Consider the following 22,531-nt stretch of genomic DNA (forward strand, 5'->3'; position numbering starts at 1 on the left):
ACCCACCCGTCTGTTGGTTTTCTGTAGGAAAAAACATTTAAACGCTGAGTCAGCCAATCACAGCTCAGCATGTCGCTGTCATCCTCTGTGATGTCATGCTGATGACGCTGCCTTCAAACAGAAGTGATGAGGTCAAATGTTTGACACAGGAAGTTGTTGTTTCCTCTGTCCTCACAAGGACACAAGGAAAAGACGAGGTGACCTGAACATGGTGGGATGTGTCAGGTGATGATGTTTGTAATGTGTTCTGTAGGGGGCGCTGTCCATCAGGAGTGACCTCTGTTGCTCTTGTTTTAAATGTCCCCCCCCCCCCAGTCTGGCGATCCATCCAGATAAGATCCAGGTGGCGACGGGTCAGGTGGGGAAGGACCCGTACATCTGTATCTGGGACACCTACGCCATGCAGACCGTGTCCATCCTGAGGGACGTCCACACACACGGAGTGGCCTGTCTCGCCTTCGACTCTGACGGACAGGTGTGACCATGCCCCCTCGTGATGATGTCACAGGTTTTTACCTGTGTATATATGTCTATAGACGCATATATAACTGGTTCATTTTATAACAGCTGACCTCAAACAGTGTGAGGAGGAACAACAGCAGTAGAAGATAATTGAACTCTGAAAGGTTCAAAGGTGAAACATCACATTATTTTGTTCTGTCATCACGTGACTCACAAACAGGAAGTGTTCCCGATGAACAGAAGCAGGTTGTTCAGACTGAGAGCCTAACTGAAGGTGTTTCAGTCGATTCATGGACGTGTAGTACGAACCACGTCACTCTCAATCTGTTTTAGTTTGTTTTAATTCAATAAATACAGATTCACAAAATAATATTGACACAATTTTAATATTAATATAATAATATTTAAGTAATGTCTCAGAGAGGGACTGATGTCCTGAATATCTGTCATGTTAATTAACAGCGATAAGCAACAACATATTATGATCTGTTTGTTTATTTCATTGTTTATTTGGCAGCATCACATGACCTCACCTGAGGGATCAGGCTCCTCCTTCATCTGAGGACCACACATCGTTTAATTCAAAGGTTATTTCTGGAGATTAAGTTAATTACAATCTCAGATCGATAACGACCGTGAATGTAGCTCTAATTAACGGTTAATAGAACACCTGATACATGGAGTTAAAGGTGCAGCCTTATGGAAGGACTCTCGTCCAATCAGAGGACTCGGTCAGTAACTCGTTACAGTCACTTCGTTATGACTGAGTCAGTTTAACATCCTCCAATCCTGTGCTTCGAATGTCAGTGGTGGGCGGAGCTGCATGTGGGTTTACTCATGGATCAGTGTTTGAACTTCCTGGTCTTACGGTTTGTTTGTTTGTTTGTTTGTTTGTTTGTTTGTTTGTTGTTGTAGCGGCTGGCATCGGTCGGTCTGTTTGTTTGTTGGTTGTTGTAGCGGCTGGCATCGGTCGGTCTGGACGCCAAGAACACGGTGTGTGTTTGGGACTGGAGGAGAGGACGAGTCCTCGCCACGGCAACCGGACACTCAGACAGAGTACGAGTCTTCATCCAGAGACTGAAGATCATACACTCCAGACCAGTATCGATCAGTTTCAGTATCGATCAGTTTCAGTATCGATCAAGTCCAGTATTGATCAGGTTCAGTGCTGATCAGGTTCACTGTTGGTCAGTTTCAGTATTGATCAGTTCAGTATTGATCAGGTCTAGTATTGATCAGGTTCATTACTGATCAGGTCCAGAATAGATCAGGTTCTGTATTGATCAGGTCCAGTATTGATCAGGTTCACTGTTGATCAGTTTCAGTATTGATCAGTTTCAGTATTGATCAAGTTCTGTATTGATCAGGTTCAGTACTGATCAGTTGTATTGATCAGTTGTATTGATGATGATTTCCTGTAGATCTTTGACGTGGCCTGGGATCCGTTCCAGTCCAGCCGGTTGGTCAGCTGTGGAGTCAAACACATCAAGGTGAGACAGGAAGTCCATCAGTTTAACTCGTGTTTATTTATTATTGATGAGTGACTCTTTGTTTATTTCACACAGTTTAAATGTGAACATGTTGATAAGTGAGGGAATAACATGTTTGTGTTTCTTTAGTTCTGGACTCTCTGTGGGAACGCTCTGACGCCGAAGCGAGGGATCTTCGGGAAGACGGGCGACCTGCAGACCATCCTGTGTGTCTCTACAGCCAAAGACGAGCTGACGTACTCCGGAGCTCTGAACGGAGACATCTACGTGTGGAGAGGCATCACTCTGATCAGGACCGTGCAGGCTGCACACGGGGTAATTCAAAATACAAGACCTAGCATTGGTTTATGAGGGGGCGGGGCTTCGAAGAGTCAGTTGGCATGCGTCAAACGATGCAACAGTATGTCACGTGGCTGGTGTGTGGCCGTACGTCCTGAGAATAAAGTCAGAGCTTTAAGAATAAAATCTGATAGTTCTTCCTGTAGGACTTCCTGTTTCCTGTTTCCTGTCAGTAGGTCATGTGATGTAATGAGTTTTCTAGAGGGAAATCTGCCGTGGAGTCACAGCAGGAGACAGGCAGAGGGCGCTGAGAGGAGAAGCAGCAGGGCTGATGGGAAAATGTCTCATATTTAACACTTTGTGCAGGCAGGGATCTTCAGCATGCACGCCTGTGAGGAAGGCTTCGCCACCGGGGGACGAGACGGCTGCATCAGACTGTGGGACGTCGACTTCAAACCCATCACCAAGATCGACCTGAGAGAGGCCGAGCAGGGATACAAAGGTCAGACCCAGAAACCTGATCCAGATCAGCTCCAGACCTGCAGGGGGGGTCGATCCTGTAATTGAACTGATGAGTAATTATCAGTTAATAATTAATAGGTAATGATTGTCCAGTATGATGTGGGATATCAGGGATTATGGGCCAAAGTCTTGATCTGGTTTTGGCAGGTTCTGAGGTTTTCAAAGGACCTGCAGGACCCCACTGGAGCCCATTCACTCCCAACAGCTGATGAACCTTTCCCATGTGTTTCCTGTATCTCACCTGACCTTCCTGAAACGCGTTAAACGTTTCCACGCTGCCAGGTGGTCCGGTCCGAGTCCAGTCAGGTCTGTTTTCTGTTTCAGGTCTGTCGATCCGCAGCGTTTGCTGGAAGGCAGACCGGATCCTGGCGGGCACTCAGGACAGTGAGATCTTCGAGGTCATGGTCCGAGACCGGGACAAACCGGTTCTACTGATGCAGGGTCACAGCGAGGGCGAGCTGTGGGCTCTCGACCTGCATCCCAAACAGCCGGTCGCCGTCACAGGGAGTGATGATCGTTCTGTCAGGTCAGACTGAGCCACCAACGCCCCTGCCCCACCCCCACCACTGCCGCTGCCAGGCTTCTGATTACCTGAGTTTATCTCTCACCTGTCTGTCTCTCAGGCTGTGGAGTCTTCCTGACCACACTCTGCTGGCTCGCTGTAACATGGAGGAATCGGTTCGCAGTGTTTCCTTCAACAACGACGGCTCTCAGCTCGCTCTGGGGATGAAGGACGGATCCTTCACAGTGCTGCGTGTCAGGTGACCTCACCTGTAAACTAGTTCCATCCATTTATTACTGTGATGTCACATCATACAGTTTGTCCTTACTTCAAATTAAAAGATATTTTGCTGCTCTGTTTAGCCAGAAGTAAGCAGTTAGCTGTTGTAGCTAATCCAGGAGGCTAATGGTTGGAATGGTCACGTAAAACTGAAGTTTATTTTGAAAATCTTTGGACCAATACCTGGATTTCCCTTTAAGATGGCATTATGCAGACTTCTGTTAAAACTGAACTCAGGGTACATGATCACACCAAGCTTTCTTAAGATTAATTGATCCTTACTGAGAATCACCAGTTTGACATTTATAGATGACTTCATATCCTTCCTCTCTAGGGACATGACGGAGGTTGTACACATCAAGGACAGGAAGGAGGTCATCCATGAGCTGAAGTTTTCTCCAGATGGCTCCTTCCTGGCGGTGGGATCAAACGACGGCTTGGTGGATGTCTACGCTGTCGCCCAGCGCTACAAGAAGGTGGGCGAGTGTAGCCGCTCCACCTCCTTCATCACCCACCTGGATTGGTCGGTGGACAGCCGCTTCCTCCAGACCAATGATGGCGCTGGAGAGCGGCTCTTCTACAGGATGCCAGGTACCGACTTCGTGGTCTGTGACTCTACATCACTGACACTTAATTCGTTTACTAATATATTTCTTAGGACGTGGCTTGGGACGTACCTGCCTTTACTTGGGATTAGTCTGTCGTGACATGGGACTGACTCCTCTCCTGACCTTTTAACCTCCTCTTGTGTCCTCCAGCAGGGAAGCTGGTTGCTAAAGAGGAGGCGAAGGGGATCCACTGGATGACGTGGACTGGCGTCAGTGGGGCTGAGGTAAACGGCATCTGGCCCAAATACTCCAACATCACCAATGTCAACTCTGTGGATGCCAACTACAGCAGTGCCGTGCTGGTGACCGGAGACGACCTTGGCCTTGTTAAACTCTTCAGGTTCCCCTGCCTGAAGAAAGGTCAGTCTGACAAACACTCGGTTCTACGTAGAGCTCTGTCCAACTGCAGGAACCTTTTCAGTAACTCAGGTACCTTACCTGTGTGGAGGACCCAGAGGTCTGGATCCTTTCTGATGGAGCAGATCCGTTAGGGGAAACCTTGATCTTTGAGTTTCTTATTTACAACTTTATTTACTCACAAATGTTGAAAGCCGTACCTAACTACAATTAATGAAGAATTGTAATGGATTCAAAACGCTCCTGGACTGCGACTGTCCGTCATTTCAAGGTGCTCACATGAGTCACGGCTTGTCTCCAAGCTGCTGGATCTAACTGCTCTATGAACTCCTTCCTCTTCTTCTTCAAACAGGAGCCAAATTCAAAAAGTACATTGGTCACTCTGCCCACGTGACCAATGTCCGCTGGTCCAATGACCTGCAGTGGGTCGTCAGCACCGGTGGCGCCGACCACGCCGTCTTCCAGTGGAGGTTCCTGCCTGAAGGCGTCATGAATGGCGTCTTGGAGCCTCTTCTCCAAGGTTAGACCAAGATTCACCACCTCAGCATTTCTCTGGATCACAAACTGTCTGGAAATGACCTGAAGAAGTTTTAGTCTTAACCACAGCTGAGTCCTCCTAACACCAGACTGACATTCATGAAATATGTATATACGTGGCATCACCTTCAATTCACCGTCTGTAAAGACTAAATTAAACAAATCACCGTCCAAATCACATCATTTGTTTCAATACATTTACCATTTATGACTTTAATCATGATTGTTAAAACTGCTACCTGTAAGTTCAACATCAAAATCAGGTCATTGTGCTTCAACTCCATTTATTGCTCATCTCTAAATCCAACATTGCCATTTATCATCCTCAAACCTCTCTCTGCAAACCCTAAATTAACCCTTAATTAGATTTCCTACATTGCTATTTGTCATCCCTAAACTGTTGTTTTAATCCTAGATAACAATAAATACTCTTCAACACCATTTGTTATCCTCAGACATCTGTAAACCGTGAATCAGCACCCGCACGTATTTGTCCCTGAAAAACCAAGCACCCTCAGTAACATGCTGTTGATGACATTTCTCTGGCGTCCTCAGAGGGATACGCCGACTCCAACAGCGGAGAGTCAGACTCGGATGTGTCGGATGTTCCGGAGCTCGACTCGGACATCGAACAGGAAGCTCAGACCAGCTACGAACGTCAGGTCTCCAGAAAATAAAAGCTCATCACATGCTGTAAATAATGTATGAGGAACATGGCTGACTCACCTGTGTCTGTCTGCAGGTGTACAAGGAGGACTTGCCTCAGCTGAGGAAAAAGCTGACTGGTTCCCTGAAGCGGCAGAAAGCCCCGGAGGAGGGTCTTCGTCTGCAGTTTGTTCACGGGTAAAAACAAAAACTCTAAACTATCAGTGAAACTATCGGCACAACGGCAAGGTTATCTCTGAGTTTTATTGTGGCGGTTCTGTTTCCTGTTTCCTGCAGGTATCGGGGCTTTGACTGTCGTAACAACCTGTTCTACAGTCAGACGGGGGAGGTTGTTTACCATGTGGCCGCCGTCGCCATCATCTACAACCGGCTGCAACACAGTCAGAGGTTTTACCTCGGCCATGACGACGACATCCTCAGCCTCACTGTCCACCCGCTCAAAGACTACGTGGCCTCGGCACAGGTACGCCCGGCCAATCGGAGCGCAGCAGGTTACTGTCGGACTCACTGAGACTGTTTCTGATTGGCTGTCTGTGTGTTCAGGTGGGCAGAGACCCAGCCGTCCACATCTGGGATGTCCAGACCCTGAAGTGTCTGTCACTACTGAAGGGACACCACAGCAGAGGAGTGTGTGCCCTGGAGTTCACAGGTACAATCATCCCCACCTGTCCCTGCCCAATCCCCACCTGTAAATCTTCACTTCATCATCAGTGAAGCTGTTTGTTATCGCTAATGCACCATTTTTAATCCAGATATCACCATTAGTTATCCCTGTGTCACTCTTCCTTATCCCATTTGGTGTCAGTGTGGACAGGTTGTGTTTGTGCAGGAGGAAGTCACTGTGTTGAGTAGTTGTGTGAGTGATGAACCTCTGATGTCTCCTGTCCTGTGTCTGTCTCCTGAGTCTGTCTGATGTCTCCTGTCTCTGACTCATGTATCTCTGTGTCTCTGTGTCTCAGCGGATGGGAAGAGTTTGGTTTCGGTGGGAATCGATGATTTTCACTCCATTGTTATCTGGGACTGGAAGAAAGGAGAGAGACTGGCCAAGGCCAGGTACACACACCTGAATACAACCTGACTAATGTACACACCTGATGCACAGGTGTGGTGGTGCGTATATGCAGGTATACAGTGCACATCTTGCAGACTGCAGTCATGGCAAAGTCTGGGGTGTTTACTGTTCCCTGACTCTAGTCTTGAAGGCGGAGCCTCCCCACAGGAAACAGGTGGCCTGTTGAATCTGTAGCAAACCTGACAGACAAGCTCAGGGACCAAATGACTCACTGTCTCCACAGGAAGTGAACAGGTTACGTTATAACAACATGATACTGTAGCACCAGAGGAGAGTGTTGATCTGTGCTACAGTGTTGAGATCCTGAATGTCACAGAACTGTCTCCATGGTGATGTTCAGACCCACAACTACTCAGTGGTTATTACTAAGTTATCACATCAGGACTCAGTGGTTATTGCAATGTCATTATATCAGGACTCAGTACTCATGGGTCGGCCCACTCCATGGTTGAACGCCTTCATTTTGATCTCAACTACACACCTGTAAAGTTTCATGACTGTATCTTGCACAACTGTGATGTCATCAAGGTGACAGGCAGACAGACATGTGTTTCCAGGACCACACACACACACACACAGTACAGTAACAGGGTAACTCCAGACTGGTGATGGTGTGTGACTGACGCTCTCTGTCCTGCAGGGGTCACAAAGATAAGATCTTTGTGGTGAAGAGTAATCCTTTCAGGATGGACAAGCTGGTGACTGTCGGCATGAAACACATCAAGTTCTGGCAGCATTCAGGTAAACTTCACTTCATCCATGTTTCCTTCACCTGTGTCTTTTCCTCACATCTGAGTTCCTCCCACTGAAGATGTGAGGAGACAGGGATCCCTGTCTCCAGTCTTTATGCTAAGCTAAGCTAAGCTAACAGTTTCCCCCTGCTACCAGTCTTTATGCTAAGCTAAGCTAAACGTCCTGGATGTACCTTACTAAAGTTCCCTTAAAGACTGTCTTTCTGTCCCGGTCCTGCAGGTGGCGGTCTGACGTTTAAACGGGGGATATTTGGGAACCTGGGGAAACAGGAGACGATGATGTCGGCATGTTATGGTCGATCTGAGGACCTGGTTTTCTCTGGAGCCACAAACGGAGACGTTTACATCTGGAGAGACACAACGCTCATCAAGACCATCAAAGCCCACGACGGCCCCGTGTTCGCCATGTGCTCCCTGGACAAGGTTACATCATCCATCATTCATCATTAGTCCATCCATCCATCATTCATCCATCCATCCATCATCCATCTATCCATCATCCATCCATCCTCCATCCATCATTCATCATTAGTCCATCATTCATCCATCCATCCATCCATCATCCATCTATCCATCATCCATCCATCCATCATTCATCCATCAGTCCATCCATCCATCATCCATCTATCCATCATCCATCAATCCATCATCCATCCATCCATCATTCATCATCCATCCATCCATCCATCCATCATCATCCATCCATCATTCATCATATCCATCATCCATCATTCATCCATCATCCATCCATCATCCATCCATCATTCATCATTAGTCCATCCATCCATCATTCATCCATCCATCCATCATCCATCTATCCATCCATCCATCCATCCATCATTCATCATTAGTCCATCCATCCATCATTCATCCATCCATCCATCCATCATCCATCCATCCATCATCCATCCATCCATCATTAATCCATCCATCCTCCATCCATCATCCATCCATCATTCATCATTAGTCCATCCATCCATCATTCATCATCATCATCTCATCCATCATCCATCCATCATTCATCATTAGTCCATCCATCATCATCCATCCATCATCCATCCATCATTCATCCATCCATCATCCATCCATCATCCATCTATCCATCCATCCATCCATCATTCATCATTAGTCCATCCATCCATCATCCATCTATCCATCATCCATCCATCCATCATTCATCATTAGTCCATCCATCATCCATCCATCCATCATTCATCCATCAACCATCCATCATTCATCATTAGTCCATCTATCCATCATCCATCCATCCATCATTCATCATTCATCCATCCATCATTCATCATTAGTCCATCCATCCATCATCCATCTATCCATCCTCCATCCATCATTCATCCATCATTCATCCATCCATCCATCCATCATCCACCTATCATCCATCCATCATCCATCATCCATCATCAGTGCTGATGTTTTCTCTGATGTTTCCCGTGTTGCGTTCACTGTCCAGGGTTTTGTGACGGGGGGGAAGGATGGCATCGTGGAGCTCTGGGACGACATGTTTGAAAGATGTTTGAAGACGTACGCCATCAAGAGAGCTGCTCTGTCTCCGTCCTCTAAAGGTGTCACACTCCTGGTCTTTGTCTCCAATCTTTGGGACGACATGTTTGAAAGATGTTTGAAGACGTACGCCATCAAGAGAGCTGCTCTGTCTCCGTCCTCTAAAGGTGTCACACTCCTGGTCTTTGTCTCCAATCTTGTCCTGGTTCTGGTTCTGGTTCTGGTTCTCTCTCTCTCTCCAGTGTTTCATTTATTTTGTGATTTTGGACCAGGTCTCCTGCTGGAGGACAACCCGTCCATCAGAGCCATCACTCTGGGTCACGGTCACATCCTGCTGGGAACAAAGAACGGAGAAATCCTGGAGATCGACAAGAGTGGACCCATGACGCTGCTGGTCCAGGTGAGACCCACAGAGACTCACCTGTGTCTGCCGGTTTAAGACCATTTCATCTTCTTCCTCAGACCGTCTCTGGAGGAGCTACCTGTTCACCGTGTTACCTGTGTATTGTGTTAAGGGTCACATGGAGGGGGAAGTGTGGGGTTTGGCGGCTCACCCTCTACTTCCTGTCTGTGCCACCGTCAGCGACGACAAGACTCTGAGGATCTGGGAGCTGTCAGCCAATCACCGCATGGTCGCCGTCCGCAAACTCAAGAAAGGTGAGATGAACAACCTGCAGGTGGTACACACCAGTGTGTGACCTGTGTGTTACCTGTGTGCCGCCTGTGTGTGACCTGTGTGTTACCTGTGTGTCACCTGTGTCGCCTGTGTGTGACCTGTGTGTTACCTGTGTGTTACCTGTGTGTCACCTGTGTGTTACGTGTGTGTTACCTGTGTGTCACCTGTGTGTGTGACCTGTGTGTTACCTGTGTGTGTCACCTGTGTGTGTGACCTGTGTGTCACCTGTGCGTGACCTGTGTGTGTTACCTGTGTGTGACCTGTGTCTGACCTGTGTTTGTCACCTGTGTGTTACCTGTGTGTCACCTGTGTGTTACGTGTGTGTTACCTGTGTGTGTCACCTGTGTGTGTCACCTGTGTGTGTGACCTGTGTGTTACCTGTGTGTGTTACCTGTGTGTAACCTGTGTTTTACCTGTGTGTGACCTGTGTGTGTTACCTGTGTCTGACCTGTGTTTGTCACCTGTGTGTTACCTGTGTGTAACCTGTGTTTTACCTGTGTGTTACCTGTGTGTGTTACCTGTGTGTGACCTGTGTGTTACCTGTGTTTTACCTGCGTCTGACCTGTGTGTGTTACCTGTGTGTGACCTGTGTGTAACCTGTGTTTTACCTGCGTCTGACCTGTGTGTGTTACCTGTGTGTGACCTGTGTGTGTGACCTGTGTGTCACCTGTGTGTGTGACCTGTGTGTAACCTGTGTGTAACCTGCGTCTGACCTGTGTGTGTTACCTGTGTGTGACCTGTGTGTTACCTGTGTGTGTGACCTGTGTGTCACCTGTGTGTGACCTGGGTGTGACCTGTGTGTCACCTGTGTATCGCCTGTGTGTGTTACCTGTGTGTGTTATCTGTGTGTCACCTGTGTGTCACCTGTGTGTTACCTGTGTCTGACCTGTGTCTGACCTGTGTGTTACCTGTGTGTGTTACCTGTGTGTGTCACCTGTGTGTGTGACCTGTGTGTCACCTGTGTGTGACCTGGGTGTGACCTGTGTGTCACCTGTGTATCGCCTGTGTGTGTTACCTGTGTGTGTTACCTGTGTGTGTTATCTGTGTGTCACCTGTGTGTCACCTGTGTGTTACCTGTGTCTGACCTGTGTCTGACCTGTGTCTGACCTGTGTGTTACCTGTGTGTGTTACCTGTGTGTGTCACCTGTGTGTTACCTGTGTGTGTGACCTGTGTGTGACCTGGGTGTGACCTGTGTGTGTTACCTGTGTGTCACCTGTGTGTGTTACCTGTGTGTCACCTGTGTGTTACCTGTGTGTGTTACCTGTGTGTCACCTGTGTGTTACCTGTGTGTGTGACCTGTGTGTGACCTGGGTGTGACCTGTGTGTGTTACCTGTGTGTGACCTGTGTGTCACCTGTGTGTGTTACCTGTCAGGTGGACGCTGCTGCGCCTTCTCTCCTGACGGTAAAGCTCTGGCGGTCGGTCTGAACGACGGCAGCTTCCTGGTGGTGAACGCCGACACTCTGGAAGACATGGTGACCTTCCACCACCGCAGGGAGCTCATCTCCGACATCTGCTTCTCCCAAGGTACTTGAACTCACCACACAAGTGTGTCTAAGGGTGAAGGTGATTGGTCGGTCAGTGATGACACGTGTTGCGTTTCAGATGCTGGGAAATACCTGGCGGTGGCGTCCCATGATTCCTTTGTGGACATTTATAACGTCCTGACCAGTAAGAGAGTTGGCATCTGTAAAGGAGCCGGCAGCTACATCACTCACATCGACTGGGACTCCAGAGGTGAACACACCTGTACTGATGCTATGCTAACATGCTAACTGTCGGCCAGAACAGCTAGTAATGATTTACACTTCACTAGCTGAACGGCGGCAGGAGCGACCAGAGTTTTCATCAACATTTCCACCTGTCCAACACCTGATGACTGAGCTGACATTAGCATGCTAGCAGGATAAAAACAAACATGCTGAATGTTACAGACTAAATGTTCATGCTAACGTCCTCATAGTTGTGATCCAGCAGTTTAGCTTTCGTTACCGTCTCAGAGGAGTGAACATATACAACTACACTGGACTGAAGTTCATGAAGTCATGTCCACACCTGATATTCTCCTCCACAGGTAAACTGCTGCAGGTGAACACTGGAGCTAAAGAGCAGCTGTTCTTCGAGGCTCCGCGAGGACGTAAACAGAACATCAGTGTGGCCGAGGTTTGTTTTCTGTTTTTATCTTCTGCAGATCATCAGTTTCTGTTTGTCTGAGTGTTTGTGTCTGTTTCCAGTTCGAGAAGCTGGACTGGGCGAGCTGGACCTCGGTTCTGGGTCCCACCTGTGAGGGAATATGGCCGACGCTCAGCTTTGTAAATACCGCCTCACTCACCAAAGATCGCAAACTGCTCGCCACCGGAGACGACTTCGGCTTCCTCAAACTGTTCAGCTTCCCGTCCCGGGTGAGACTCAGAGAAACATCCCAGCTGACACAAACCTTTAAAACCTCAATGTTCTCACTTTGTAAACTCTGACCTCAGGGCCAGTTCGCCAAGTTTAAGAAGTACGTGGGTCACAGCACCAACGTGACAAACGTCCGCTGGTCCAATGATGACTCCATGCTGCTGTCGGTGGGCGGGGCTGACACGGCGCTGATGATCTGGACCAGAGAACCGCCAGGACACAAAGAGAGTAAAGCCGTGGACAGCGAGGAGTCAGATGACGACACCGAGGAGGACGGAGGTAACGCAGTCTAAACAACACACAGGTCCAGGTTCTTCACTGTCAGATGTGACATCACCACATTGTTGTCATGGTGATGGACAGGTCTTGATGGTAGAATCCTTTCCACTAAAGGAACACAAACTCAGTCTGGTCCAGGTCCAGGTGTATGTGGTCCTTTGACATCAAGCAGCAGTTAAAGCGTTCCTCCACTGACCGGTCTGACTGAAGGGGGACCGGAGGACTTGGTCCAGGTTCAGAAGAAGCAGCGGGGTCACGGACTTGTTGTCGTGTTTCCAGGTTACGACAGCGACGTGGCCCGAGAGAAGGTGGTGGACTACGTGACCAAGATCTACTCAGCCAACATCAGGAACATGTCCGGAACCAAACCTCACCTGCAGCACAAAGAGCTTCCTGTGGAGGACAGGTACCTTCACATACTGACTGACTGATGTGGACTCTGTGTGAGGAGGTTTGGATTATTAGACGAGTCGGAGACCGAGTTCACAGAAACACGACACTGGAGCTTTAACAGTGAGAGTGGCGTGTAAAATAAATAACACCTCCAGTCATTTACAGCTTTTCATTTTCGTCTTTTATTAGTCGATAAAATAAATTCACTTTATGTTTGAGGTCTTCAATTTTACAACTTTTAGCTCTTGGCACAAATTTTGTTGTTTTTATCTTTTAATCTTTTATGTGTTTTTACAACATTCCCCCAAAACACAGGAAAACCAAGTTTTAAAAATGTAGGTAAAAATAGTAGTGAAATGAATTATTGTATTTTTGACTCGACTGATAATATTCAGCCTTTTTTTAGTTTTTCCTTCCAGTGATCTACAACAAACACACAGACACACAATCTCTCCTTCTGTTGCTGAACTTTGTCACTGAACTGTTTGGACCTGTTTGTCCCGGTCAGGCCTCCCGTGAGTCGAGCCGCTCCGCTGCCGGACAAGCTGCTGAGGAACAACGTGACCAAGAAGAAGAAAGTGGTGGAGGTCAGTACGAGCTCTGGTCAACATCAGTCCACTGACACCTGACGCCTTTCTTCACACTGCTGTTGCTTTTTCAGGAGCTGGTCTTGGAGCACGTCTTCGGCTACAGAGGTTTCGACTGTCGCAACAACCTGCATTACCTCAACGACGGCGCCGACATCATCTTCCATACCGCCGCCGCCGTGGTGATGCAGAACCTGTCCGCTGGTCGGTACACCTCTCACTCTGAGCTTCTCTCTGTAACTGCTGTTGTTGTTGACGTTACGCTTCTGCTTCCTGTCCTGACAGGAACTCAGAGCTTCTACCTGGAACACACTGACGACATCCTCTGTCTGACCGTCAATCAGCATCCAAAGTACCAAAACATCATCGCCACCGGACAGATTGGTGAGTCACGGGACAGGAAGTCAAATCAGCTGTAACAGACATGTTACATTGTGTTTCTGCTAATGTCTCATTATGATCTACGAGCATGGGCACACCAAATCCTGGAGCATCCACTGGGAGAAACACTGACGTCAGTCTGAAGGGTTGATATCTGAATTTCAAAATCACAATGTTCGTACAAAAACATACAAAGTGATGCGACGCAATACGACGCATTACGACTCGATTCCGTAGGATTTCATGTGATTCGATACATTTCAATACAATATGAATGTGATTAAAAACCACACGAAACAATTCAAAACAATACTATACAATAATTCGATATGAAATGATACAAAAGAATATTAAGCGATTTAAAACGAGATGAAATGACATGAAACAATAAACAAAAAGATACAAAACCACCCGGTTCGTTACAGTCCGGTTCGAAAGGATAGAAAACAATTCAAAATAATGAACGATATGATACGGATCAATAGGATTCAAAATGATACGATATACTTTAGTGCTGCCCTAAGAAAGTTCTTCTTGGTTGGTGTCAGTGCAACAATTGATGATTAACTTTAATCTTATCTTGACTTTAACACGTTTTGATGCTTTGATAGACACTTAATGCCCACAATGAATCATTAAACACGGCTCTGGGGCCCAGGGGCCCCTCACCCTTCGGACCCCAGAGGCTCTGCCTGAAGTGGAATAAAGAAACAAAATGACATCTTCATTAGCGACCTCCATTTGTTTACCTGTGCTGACCTGACTGCAGTCCTGAGCACAGACCTGATCTGTGGCTGTCTAGTCACAGACTCAGTCTGAATATTGATCGCCATGTTGTTCTCGTGCATGACCTGGCTGCTTTTTCCCATTGCACCTCTTTTCTTTTCCACTGCTTCCTCATTGTCACCGCCTCACCTCATCACCAGGTGACATCACTGACCTGCCAGGTAAGACTCTGCTCACCTTTCTGCAGTCACTCATCACTGATCCATTCACACACATGATTCTGTTCACGTGGAGAACGTGGTGTTTAACCTGTTGGTGTCGTTGCTCTCGGTGTGTAGAGGCTGAAGTGTCCGGTGAGTATCAGCAGGCAGGTTCCTGTTCAGGTCTGAGTCTGTTTGTAGCTCGCCCCCCCGCCACTCCGAGACCATGTCTACACCGATGTGGACTCTGATGAAAGCACTCCGTCCCTCCATTCACACTAAACCAGTGACAGTTCAATGTCACCATCCTCAAAAAGAACAAATTTCCTACTTCCTGCGAGCTCTTATTTTGTAGAGTTTTGCACCTACAAAAATCTTCTTACCAAGCGAGTTTTGTCGACCAGTTTAAATCATTTCACCGCACTAGTAATTTTGTCATTAATAGTGTGAAGAAAGAGAAAAAAATCCATGACAATGTGGAGACTGAAACAATAAAGGTAAATAACCACCAATGTTGGTGGTTATTTACCTTTATTGTTTCTGCTGTGTTGACTGAGACACCTGAGACATCTGACTTCCCTGAATCCTACCACCAAAACAAAAACCAGCAGCATCAGATAAACTTTCTACAATAATCCTGAGTAACACATTATTTGTGATTTATAACACGGTGAGCCTATAGTGGCTGGATAGCAGCAGCACGGGGGGGGGGGGTCGCATGATAACAGGTGGAAGTTTCATACTTCACTAATCAAACTCTGTTAGCTGAGGAAGACCATGAGATATAGTTAAAGCTTAGGAAAAGTGGAACTTGTGTTTTATTCAAGTTTGCCAAACACCATTAAACAAAAAGACGAAAAAGAACATTCAACAAATTCAATTTATTTTTTGTGTCTGTTTGTGCAAAAACAATCTGAACATTAGTGTGAATGGAAAACCTTGATAAAGTGTGTTTGAGTTTCTCCACATCAGTGTGAGCACGGCTGTAGACGAACTAAAGCACGTCGGACTAAGGACAGAGCCTTGCTTAGAGCCTCCGATCAGCATGTTAAGCTAGCAGAGTTAGCCTGTGGTTTCTGTATGTGGTGTCTGTCTGTTCGTGGTAACACTGTGATTCAGAAGTTCTTACAGAGGCTAGAATTGGACCTGTCGTATCTGTGCTGATGAATCTTATCAGGGCATGAATGTCGGGCATGACGACTCTTTATCTGCAGTGCTCCTGTTGTATTAACCCTCTACAGTCATGATCACACAGGACAGTCCATCTGCCTGTCCAACACTTTCGTCTGGAGACATCCGAAAAACTACCGGACAGATTTTCATTCAATCTACTGTTGATCATGATCCCCAGAGGATGAATCCTAATGATGTTATTTACATTGAACAAAACATGTTCACTAAATGCTCTACAGGGAACCAAAATAAATTGTTCAGTAATCTAACTGAAGACGAGACAATGAGGAGGAAGTCTTCAGGGAGCCGTAATGGAAACGTTTCAGTCACATTCTGACTTTGATTGGGAACGTGGAAACAATCCCTGGTGGAAGCATTTTTAAATACAGTAGGGTCTAATATGGAGCCTCAAGAGAGGAGCAGGGGAGACAGTCATAATGGACACTGATCTGACTGTTCACACTGTTGGTGTCATGTGATATCCCTTTTATTCAAATGTTTTCAATGGTTTAGTGTCACCAGTTCCAGATCACCTTGTTTTGGACTCGATTCACTTGTATTGACTTTCGGCGTCAGAAGAAGGAAGTCGTGTGTTGTCATGATCATTGAGGTGTTAATACTGTTGGCTGTAAATGTGTAAATACAGAGTGGTTTAGAAAAGAAGCTGTTTTTATTTTCCCAACTCTGAATCTAAATTACAGTCACTTACCAGTTCTGCTCTGTTGAATCAGCATGTCGGTACCAGTCCCCTCCTCACCTGGACAACATGGAAGTTCTGCATGATCCTTAGATGAAGTCTGATCGACTGCTCCCCTACCTGCCTACCTCCTGAATCTTAGCTCGTTCACCCGATACTCAGCATCTACACTCCTTGGTTCCTTTGGTTCCATTTCACCTTTAGTTCAGTGGTTCTTTTGTTCCTCAGTCCATTGGTTCCTTCATTCCTTGGTGTTTTCCTTCATTCATTCCCTGGTGTTTGGTTCCTTAGTTCTCTGGTTTATTAACTCTGTGATTCCATGATTCAGTTGTTCCTTTTTTCTGCTGTTCCTCTGTTCTTGATTTCTTGATTCCCTTACTACCTTAGGTCCTTGATTCCTTAGATTCCCTAGGTTCTTGTCTGCTCAGTTCCTTGGTTCTCTGGCCCATTGGTTCCTCAAAACCTTGGATCCACAGTTCCTGCCAACCTCTGTTTGTTTGCTCTTTGAAACTCTTGGGTTTTGGGTTCTTTGTTCCTACTGTTCCATAAATCCTTAATTGTACAGTTGCAAGGATGTTAAGGACCTCGGCTGTTCAATATCTTATTTCCTCTGGGTCTAGTTCCTTGGTTCCTGGTCTACATTAGGACATTACAGTTCCTAGTAATCTTAGGTCCTTTGGTTCCTTGATACCACACTGCCTGAGATCCCTGGTGTTGAAACAATCTACTGTGGAACAATGACTTTAATGACTAAGGTCTGTGGTTCCACAGTTCCTAGGATGTTATGGTCCTTGCCTTCTCAAAACCTTAGTTCCTTGGTCCTATGGTTCCTTGATTCTTGGGAACCTTTGGTTTTTTCTGCTGTGATCCTTAGCTTCCTTGGTCCTATGGTTCCTTGGTTCCCCTTCCTACCTGAAGCCCTCAGGTCCTTTGGTCCAGAGTTCCTTGGGTCCATAGGTCCTGAGCTACCTGCTGCCTTCGTTCCTTGGTTCTTCAGCTGTTTGGTTTCTATGACTCTGGTCTCCTCTCACAGGCCTTGCCCCATCCATCCATGTGTGGGACGCCATGACAAAGCAGACGCTGTCCATCCTCCGCTGTTCCCATGCGAAAGGCGTCGGCTATGTCAACTTCAGTGCTACAGGGAAGTTGCTGCTGTCTGTAGGAGTGGAACCTGAACACACCATCACAGTGTGGAGGTGGCAGGAAGGTACAGATGGTTTCTGACAAATTAAGAAATATAGATGATGTAATGACAGTTTCACTTTGTTTGGGTCGTCTGCCCACAGAGAATTTCCTGAGTATTTATAAGATCTCACTAAACTTTGTAGAACATAGCTCAGGATCACAACATTCAGGAGACCAAGATCAAGAAATGAAGGGTTAAACAAACAGAATTTTCTTTCACTTCAGCTGCATGAAGGTTAGAGAGTATCAGGGGAACAAGAATTGTGGAGAAAAGATTTCAGTCCTATCCCCTAAGGGACTGACACGTTTATCAATATACAATCTGCACAAACTCAAGAAAAGCATTCAGAACATTACCATGAATAGACCACAGAGGGGTATCCATGCTCACCTCTGACCTCTCTGCCAGGCACCAAGGTGACCAGTAAAGGCGGACATGCTGAGCGGATCTTTGTAGTGGAGTTCAGACCAGACTCTGACACCCAGTTTGTGTCAGTGGGAATCAAACACATCAAGTTCTGGACTCTGGTTGGAGGTTCGCTCATGTACAAGAAAGGTGTGATCGGCTCGGTGGAGGACGGCCGTATGCAGACCATGCTATCCGTGGCCTTCGGTGCTGTAAGATAAACTCTGATTTCAAAACTCTAATTCTGACTCACCTCAGAATAAAATACATAAATCTCAAGTTTTTCAGACTTTGCAGTAATTTTGTCTTTATCTCATCCAGAACAATCTGACGTTCACTGGTGCTATAAACGGAGATGTGTATGTGTGGAGGGAGCACTTCCTGGTGCGGGTGGTGGCGAAGGCGCACAGTGGCCCGGTCTTCACCATGTACACCACCCTGAGGGACGGACTCATCGTCACAGGGGGGAAGGAGCGACCGTGAGTACCACAAATCAACATGCTTCATCCTGATTGAAACGAGCCGTGACTTCACGTCTCGTTAAGTGTTGATGAACAGTAGAGAAATGATCCATAGGACAGAAGTGCATGAAATCTGAATCATAACAAGGAGATGGTGTGTTCCTCAGGACTAAAGAAGGAGGAGCTGTGAAGCTCTGGGACCAGGAGATGAAGCGCTGCCGAGCGTTTCAGCTGGAGACCGGTCAGCTGGTGGAGAACGTTCGATCAGTCTGCAGGGGGAAGGTTTGAGACGCATCACATCGTAAAACCACACTCTTCTATCAGACAGTGTTTACTGAAAACTGTAAACACTCTCATCATGTCCACTTGTTCCACTCCGCTCGTTCTGATGGGCTGAAATCAAAACACACAAAACAACAAGCAGTTTGTTTTCATGACGTCTTGTTTGGTGAATGACATTACACAGTGACGTTTTATCACCAGTTCCAATAGACTTCAGGGACTTCTCAAAATACAGCGTCTGAAAACTAAATCAGTTCTTACATTGAAGGTCATGTGATCTTGTGTGATCCTGGTTCTGTCTCTGTAACGTCTCTGTCGTTCCTGGTGACACAGGGTAAAATCCTGGTGGGAACCAAAGATGGAGAGATCATAGAAGTTGGAGAAAAGAACGCTGCCTCCAACACCATGATCAACGGACACACTCAGGGAGGGATCTGGGGTTTGGCGACTCACCCTTTCAAAGACGTCTTCATCTCCGCCAGCGATGACGGGACGATCCGGATCTGGGACCTGGCTGATAAGGTGAGGAGACTCAGGACTGATCGGCCTTTAAGGGTTTTAGATCCAGGTTGATTCTTGTATCCTCATGGGGAACAACGTGTTAACCATCTGCTCTTGTTCTCTGTGTTAGAAACTCCTGAACAAGGTAAGTCTGGGTCATCCTGCCAAGTGCACCTGCTACAGCCCCAACGGAGAGATGGTTTCCATCGGCATGGAGAACGGAGAGTTCATTGTCCTGCTGGTCAACTCCCTGACCGTGTGGGGCAAGAAGAGAGACCGCAGCGTTGCCATCCAGGACATCAGGTACGACATCAGCCTGTGACAGGTGTCGGGATCTATGGTGGGACATCAGACTTTAACATGTCTCAGTCAACTCAACGTGTTTTTGTTGTTTCTTGTGGTTCAGGTTCAGTCCAGACAACCGGTTCTTGGCGGTGGGTTCTGTTGAAAGTGCTGTTGATTTTTATGACCTCTCTCTTGGACCGTCCCTCAATCGGATCGGTTACTGTAAGGACATCCCCGGCTTTGTGATCCAGATCGACTTCTCTGCTGACAGCAAACACATCCAGGTTCGGACACTTCCATTCATTCCTACTGAATGTTGAAGTCCTTGGTCAGTTTGGTGCTGTGACCTCTGACCTTTGTGCTGTTGACGCAGCAGCTGATACGGATTGGCTGAAACATAAATCTCCTTCGTTTCTATCCCAGGTGTCCACCAGCACCTACACTCGGCAGGTGCATGAAGTTCCTACTGGGAAGATCTTAACAGAGCAGCCCGTCATAGAGAGGATCACCTGGGCGACCTGGACCAGGTAAGGCCGGTAACAAATGCAGAATGGTCCAGAGGCTGTGACTTAGAGAAGATATCAGAGAACGTCACAAACTGTGTCTGTACCTGTCGACTTTAGAACCAGTTGAACTAAATAGAGACCCGAGGAAACTTTAGAGCCGAGGGAATTAAAGGAGCTATATGTAAGTTTTGCTATTGCTACATAGCTAACGTTAGCATCAACAGCTGTTTACTCATCAATCTGTCAAGAGGTTCAGTCATCATTGTATTTACAAAACGAGGTTATAAAACGTCCTCTGAGAAACTACATCTTCAGGACAGACTGGACGCTGCAGTGACAAGACAGTCCAACCAGGCTGGAGCTAGCAGGTTAGCATGCTAACTTCAGTAGAATAGGGGAGTGATAGAAATAGAAGCAAAACGAGAGAGCTGGTGGTGAGTAAATAAATGAAGTTTAATGCTGAACGTTTCTTCTAGACTGGTGAGTAAACAGCTGCACACTAGGTAGGAACCTCATCTAAAGGAACCATCTGTAGAACCAAGGAAACTTACTGAGCTCAGGGCACCACCTACAGTCAGGGAATACATCGTAGATCTTAAAGAACACACTTGGAGAACATGTTTTAGATCCATAGAAACAGGATGACTCAGATACTGACCACCGTGTGTTCTCCAGCATCCTGGGTGACGAGGTTCTCGGGGTTTGGCCTCGTAACGCCGAGAAGGCTGACGTTAACTGCGCCTGTGTCTCGCACGCCGGCGTCAACCTGGTGACGGGAGACGACTTCGGCCTCATCAAGCTCTTTGATTTCCCTTGCTCCGAGAAATTTGTAAGTGAACTTCACAGCTAGAGGTTTGAGTCTGGATGTGTCCGTCCACCAGGTGAACTCTCACCTGTCTGTATCTGCTGCTCCTTTACAGGCAAAACACAAGCGTTACTTCGGCCACTCAGCTCATGTGACCAACATCCGCTTCTCCTGTGATGATAAGTATGTCATCAGTGCCGGAGGCAGCGACTGCAGGTGAGATACGAAGAGAGACTCTGGGTCTGGTTCTGGTTCAGATTCAGTTCTTCTCCACATTAAAACTTGTTACTTCCTGTTTTCCTGTCTCCAGTTTATTTGTGTGGAAATGTCAGTGAGTCCACCTGAGTCCTCCACCGGAGTCTCTTCTTCTTCTCCTCCTGTGATGCTGCACTCACCTGACGCTTCACCTGAGACTTCACTGGACAGGAAGTGAGCGTTTGATGCGGAGTGAACTGACTTGGTTCAGAGGTCGCTGCTGTGGTCTTCTTGTACATTCAGATGCTTTTATTGTGAAAGTGTTGAGGTTCCTGTGTTAGTGGTCTGACTCTGAGGATCTGTAGCTGTGTGATGTAGCAGTGTTTCTGTTTGTCAGTATGTGCCTTTCTCACAAACTCTGACCAAACCTTTGATACAACTTGATTTATAATCGTGGTGCTATCAGACTTTTACAGCTCGGACCATATGATACTGTCACTGTTTGTTTTTGTATCTCGTACTGTCTGATGATGAGGATGATGAGGAGGATGATGCAGCGAGTATTAAAGTAGAGAACAATAGAGAAAGATGGATCTCTGTTTGATCCCAGTTATTAAAAACAAAGATGTGAAAACAGAAAATATTTAAAAACAGAAAAATAATTCTACCTCAAAACAAAATAAAGTGAAACTAAATAATATTAAATAATATTTAAGGTAGAAAATAGATATTTAATAGAAATAAGTTTTAATCAGAGTGGACATCTTTTATATTCTGTCCACATGGTGGCGCTGTGTCTCTGTGTTCGTCTTCTATAGAAATAAAACATGAGGAAACTGAAAGCTGTGTCTTCATGTGTGGATTTAAAGGGAAATTACAACCAAAATGTTTTGAAGTATTTACCCTGAGACCTGTTCTGTGATTCATATTAATATTCATTTATGTTGTTCAGAGTCAGTAAATGTAAATCAGTGTTTGTCTTTTAGGATTCATCAACTTCAGTTTGTTCTGGTCTCTGACGAGGTCTCATGACTTTTAAAGGGTCAAATTAAAAGGTAATGCACCACAGGTGTGATAAACTACAGGTGACAGTTCTTCATTAAAGATTGAAGTAAAACTCTGATCCCTGATTGGCTGGAAAAGGCTCCTCCACAGAGCACCTGAGGAACTCCACCTTTCAGGTGGTTTGAAGTATAGTTCAGTCCTGAGTGAGGCTCCCAACCAGTGGGCCGACAAATCATTTACAGAACAGAACAATTTTGGTGAAAAAATGTAATGATAAAAATGTTTTTAAATGTTAAAATAAAATCATCTTTAAAAACATTAAAAGTGTTTAAAAACTCCAA

At 46.4% G+C, this 22,531-nt stretch overlaps 1 protein-coding gene across 2 annotated transcripts in view; it reads left to right on the forward strand.

Annotated features, from left to right (window-relative positions):
• The window catches only part of eml6 (EMAP like 6), a 25,064-nt gene extending 2,533 nt beyond the window's left edge, over positions 1-22,531 (forward strand). The window contains exons 2-42 of one of the 2 annotated variants that reach the window (XM_023430476.2): positions 316-475; positions 1,420-1,518; positions 1,884-1,952; positions 2,082-2,267; positions 2,598-2,733; positions 3,078-3,279; positions 3,377-3,514; positions 3,869-4,125; positions 4,293-4,502; positions 4,852-5,019; positions 5,592-5,698; positions 5,779-5,879; positions 5,979-6,165; positions 6,246-6,351; positions 6,662-6,755; positions 7,415-7,515; positions 7,747-7,949; positions 8,995-9,106; positions 9,317-9,444; positions 9,560-9,701; positions 11,095-11,247; positions 11,326-11,457; positions 11,795-11,883; positions 11,955-12,122; positions 12,201-12,402; positions 12,682-12,808; positions 13,304-13,382; positions 13,457-13,586; positions 13,668-13,766; positions 14,690-14,710; positions 17,593-17,766; positions 18,154-18,362; positions 18,472-18,629; positions 18,779-18,893; positions 19,227-19,415; positions 19,525-19,697; positions 19,801-19,963; positions 20,103-20,206; positions 20,861-21,014; positions 21,106-21,206; positions 21,301-22,531. In XM_023430476.2, coding sequence (XP_023286244.1) covers positions 316-475; positions 1,420-1,518; positions 1,884-1,952; positions 2,082-2,267; positions 2,598-2,733; positions 3,078-3,279; positions 3,377-3,514; positions 3,869-4,125; positions 4,293-4,502; positions 4,852-5,019; positions 5,592-5,698; positions 5,779-5,879; positions 5,979-6,165; positions 6,246-6,351; positions 6,662-6,755; positions 7,415-7,515; positions 7,747-7,949; positions 8,995-9,106; positions 9,317-9,444; positions 9,560-9,701; positions 11,095-11,247; positions 11,326-11,457; positions 11,795-11,883; positions 11,955-12,122; positions 12,201-12,402; positions 12,682-12,808; positions 13,304-13,382; positions 13,457-13,586; positions 13,668-13,766; positions 14,690-14,710; positions 17,593-17,766; positions 18,154-18,362; positions 18,472-18,629; positions 18,779-18,893; positions 19,227-19,415; positions 19,525-19,697; positions 19,801-19,963; positions 20,103-20,206; positions 20,861-21,014; positions 21,106-21,206; positions 21,301-21,325 — 5,671 coding nt within the window. In that variant the 3' untranslated portion in view covers positions 21,326-22,531. The remainder of the gene's footprint in view (positions 1-315; positions 476-1,419; positions 1,519-1,883; positions 1,953-2,081; positions 2,268-2,597; positions 2,734-3,077; positions 3,280-3,376; positions 3,515-3,868; positions 4,126-4,292; positions 4,503-4,851; positions 5,020-5,591; positions 5,699-5,778; positions 5,880-5,978; positions 6,166-6,245; positions 6,352-6,661; positions 6,756-7,414; positions 7,516-7,746; positions 7,950-8,994; positions 9,107-9,316; positions 9,445-9,559; positions 9,702-11,094; positions 11,248-11,325; positions 11,458-11,794; positions 11,884-11,954; positions 12,123-12,200; positions 12,403-12,681; positions 12,809-13,303; positions 13,383-13,456; positions 13,587-13,667; positions 13,767-14,689; positions 14,711-17,592; positions 17,767-18,153; positions 18,363-18,471; positions 18,630-18,778; positions 18,894-19,226; positions 19,416-19,524; positions 19,698-19,800; positions 19,964-20,102; positions 20,207-20,860; positions 21,015-21,105; positions 21,207-21,300) is intronic. The other variant, XM_023430477.2, reaches the window with a different exon arrangement.

This window comes from Seriola lalandi, unplaced genomic scaffold (assembly GCF_002814215.2).
Source record: "Seriola lalandi dorsalis isolate HSWRI2012SDOR001 ecotype SW California unplaced genomic scaffold, Sedor1 jcf7180002054905, whole genome shotgun sequence".
NCBI classification, from domain to species: domain Eukaryota; kingdom Metazoa; phylum Chordata; class Actinopteri; order Carangiformes; family Carangidae; genus Seriola; species Seriola lalandi.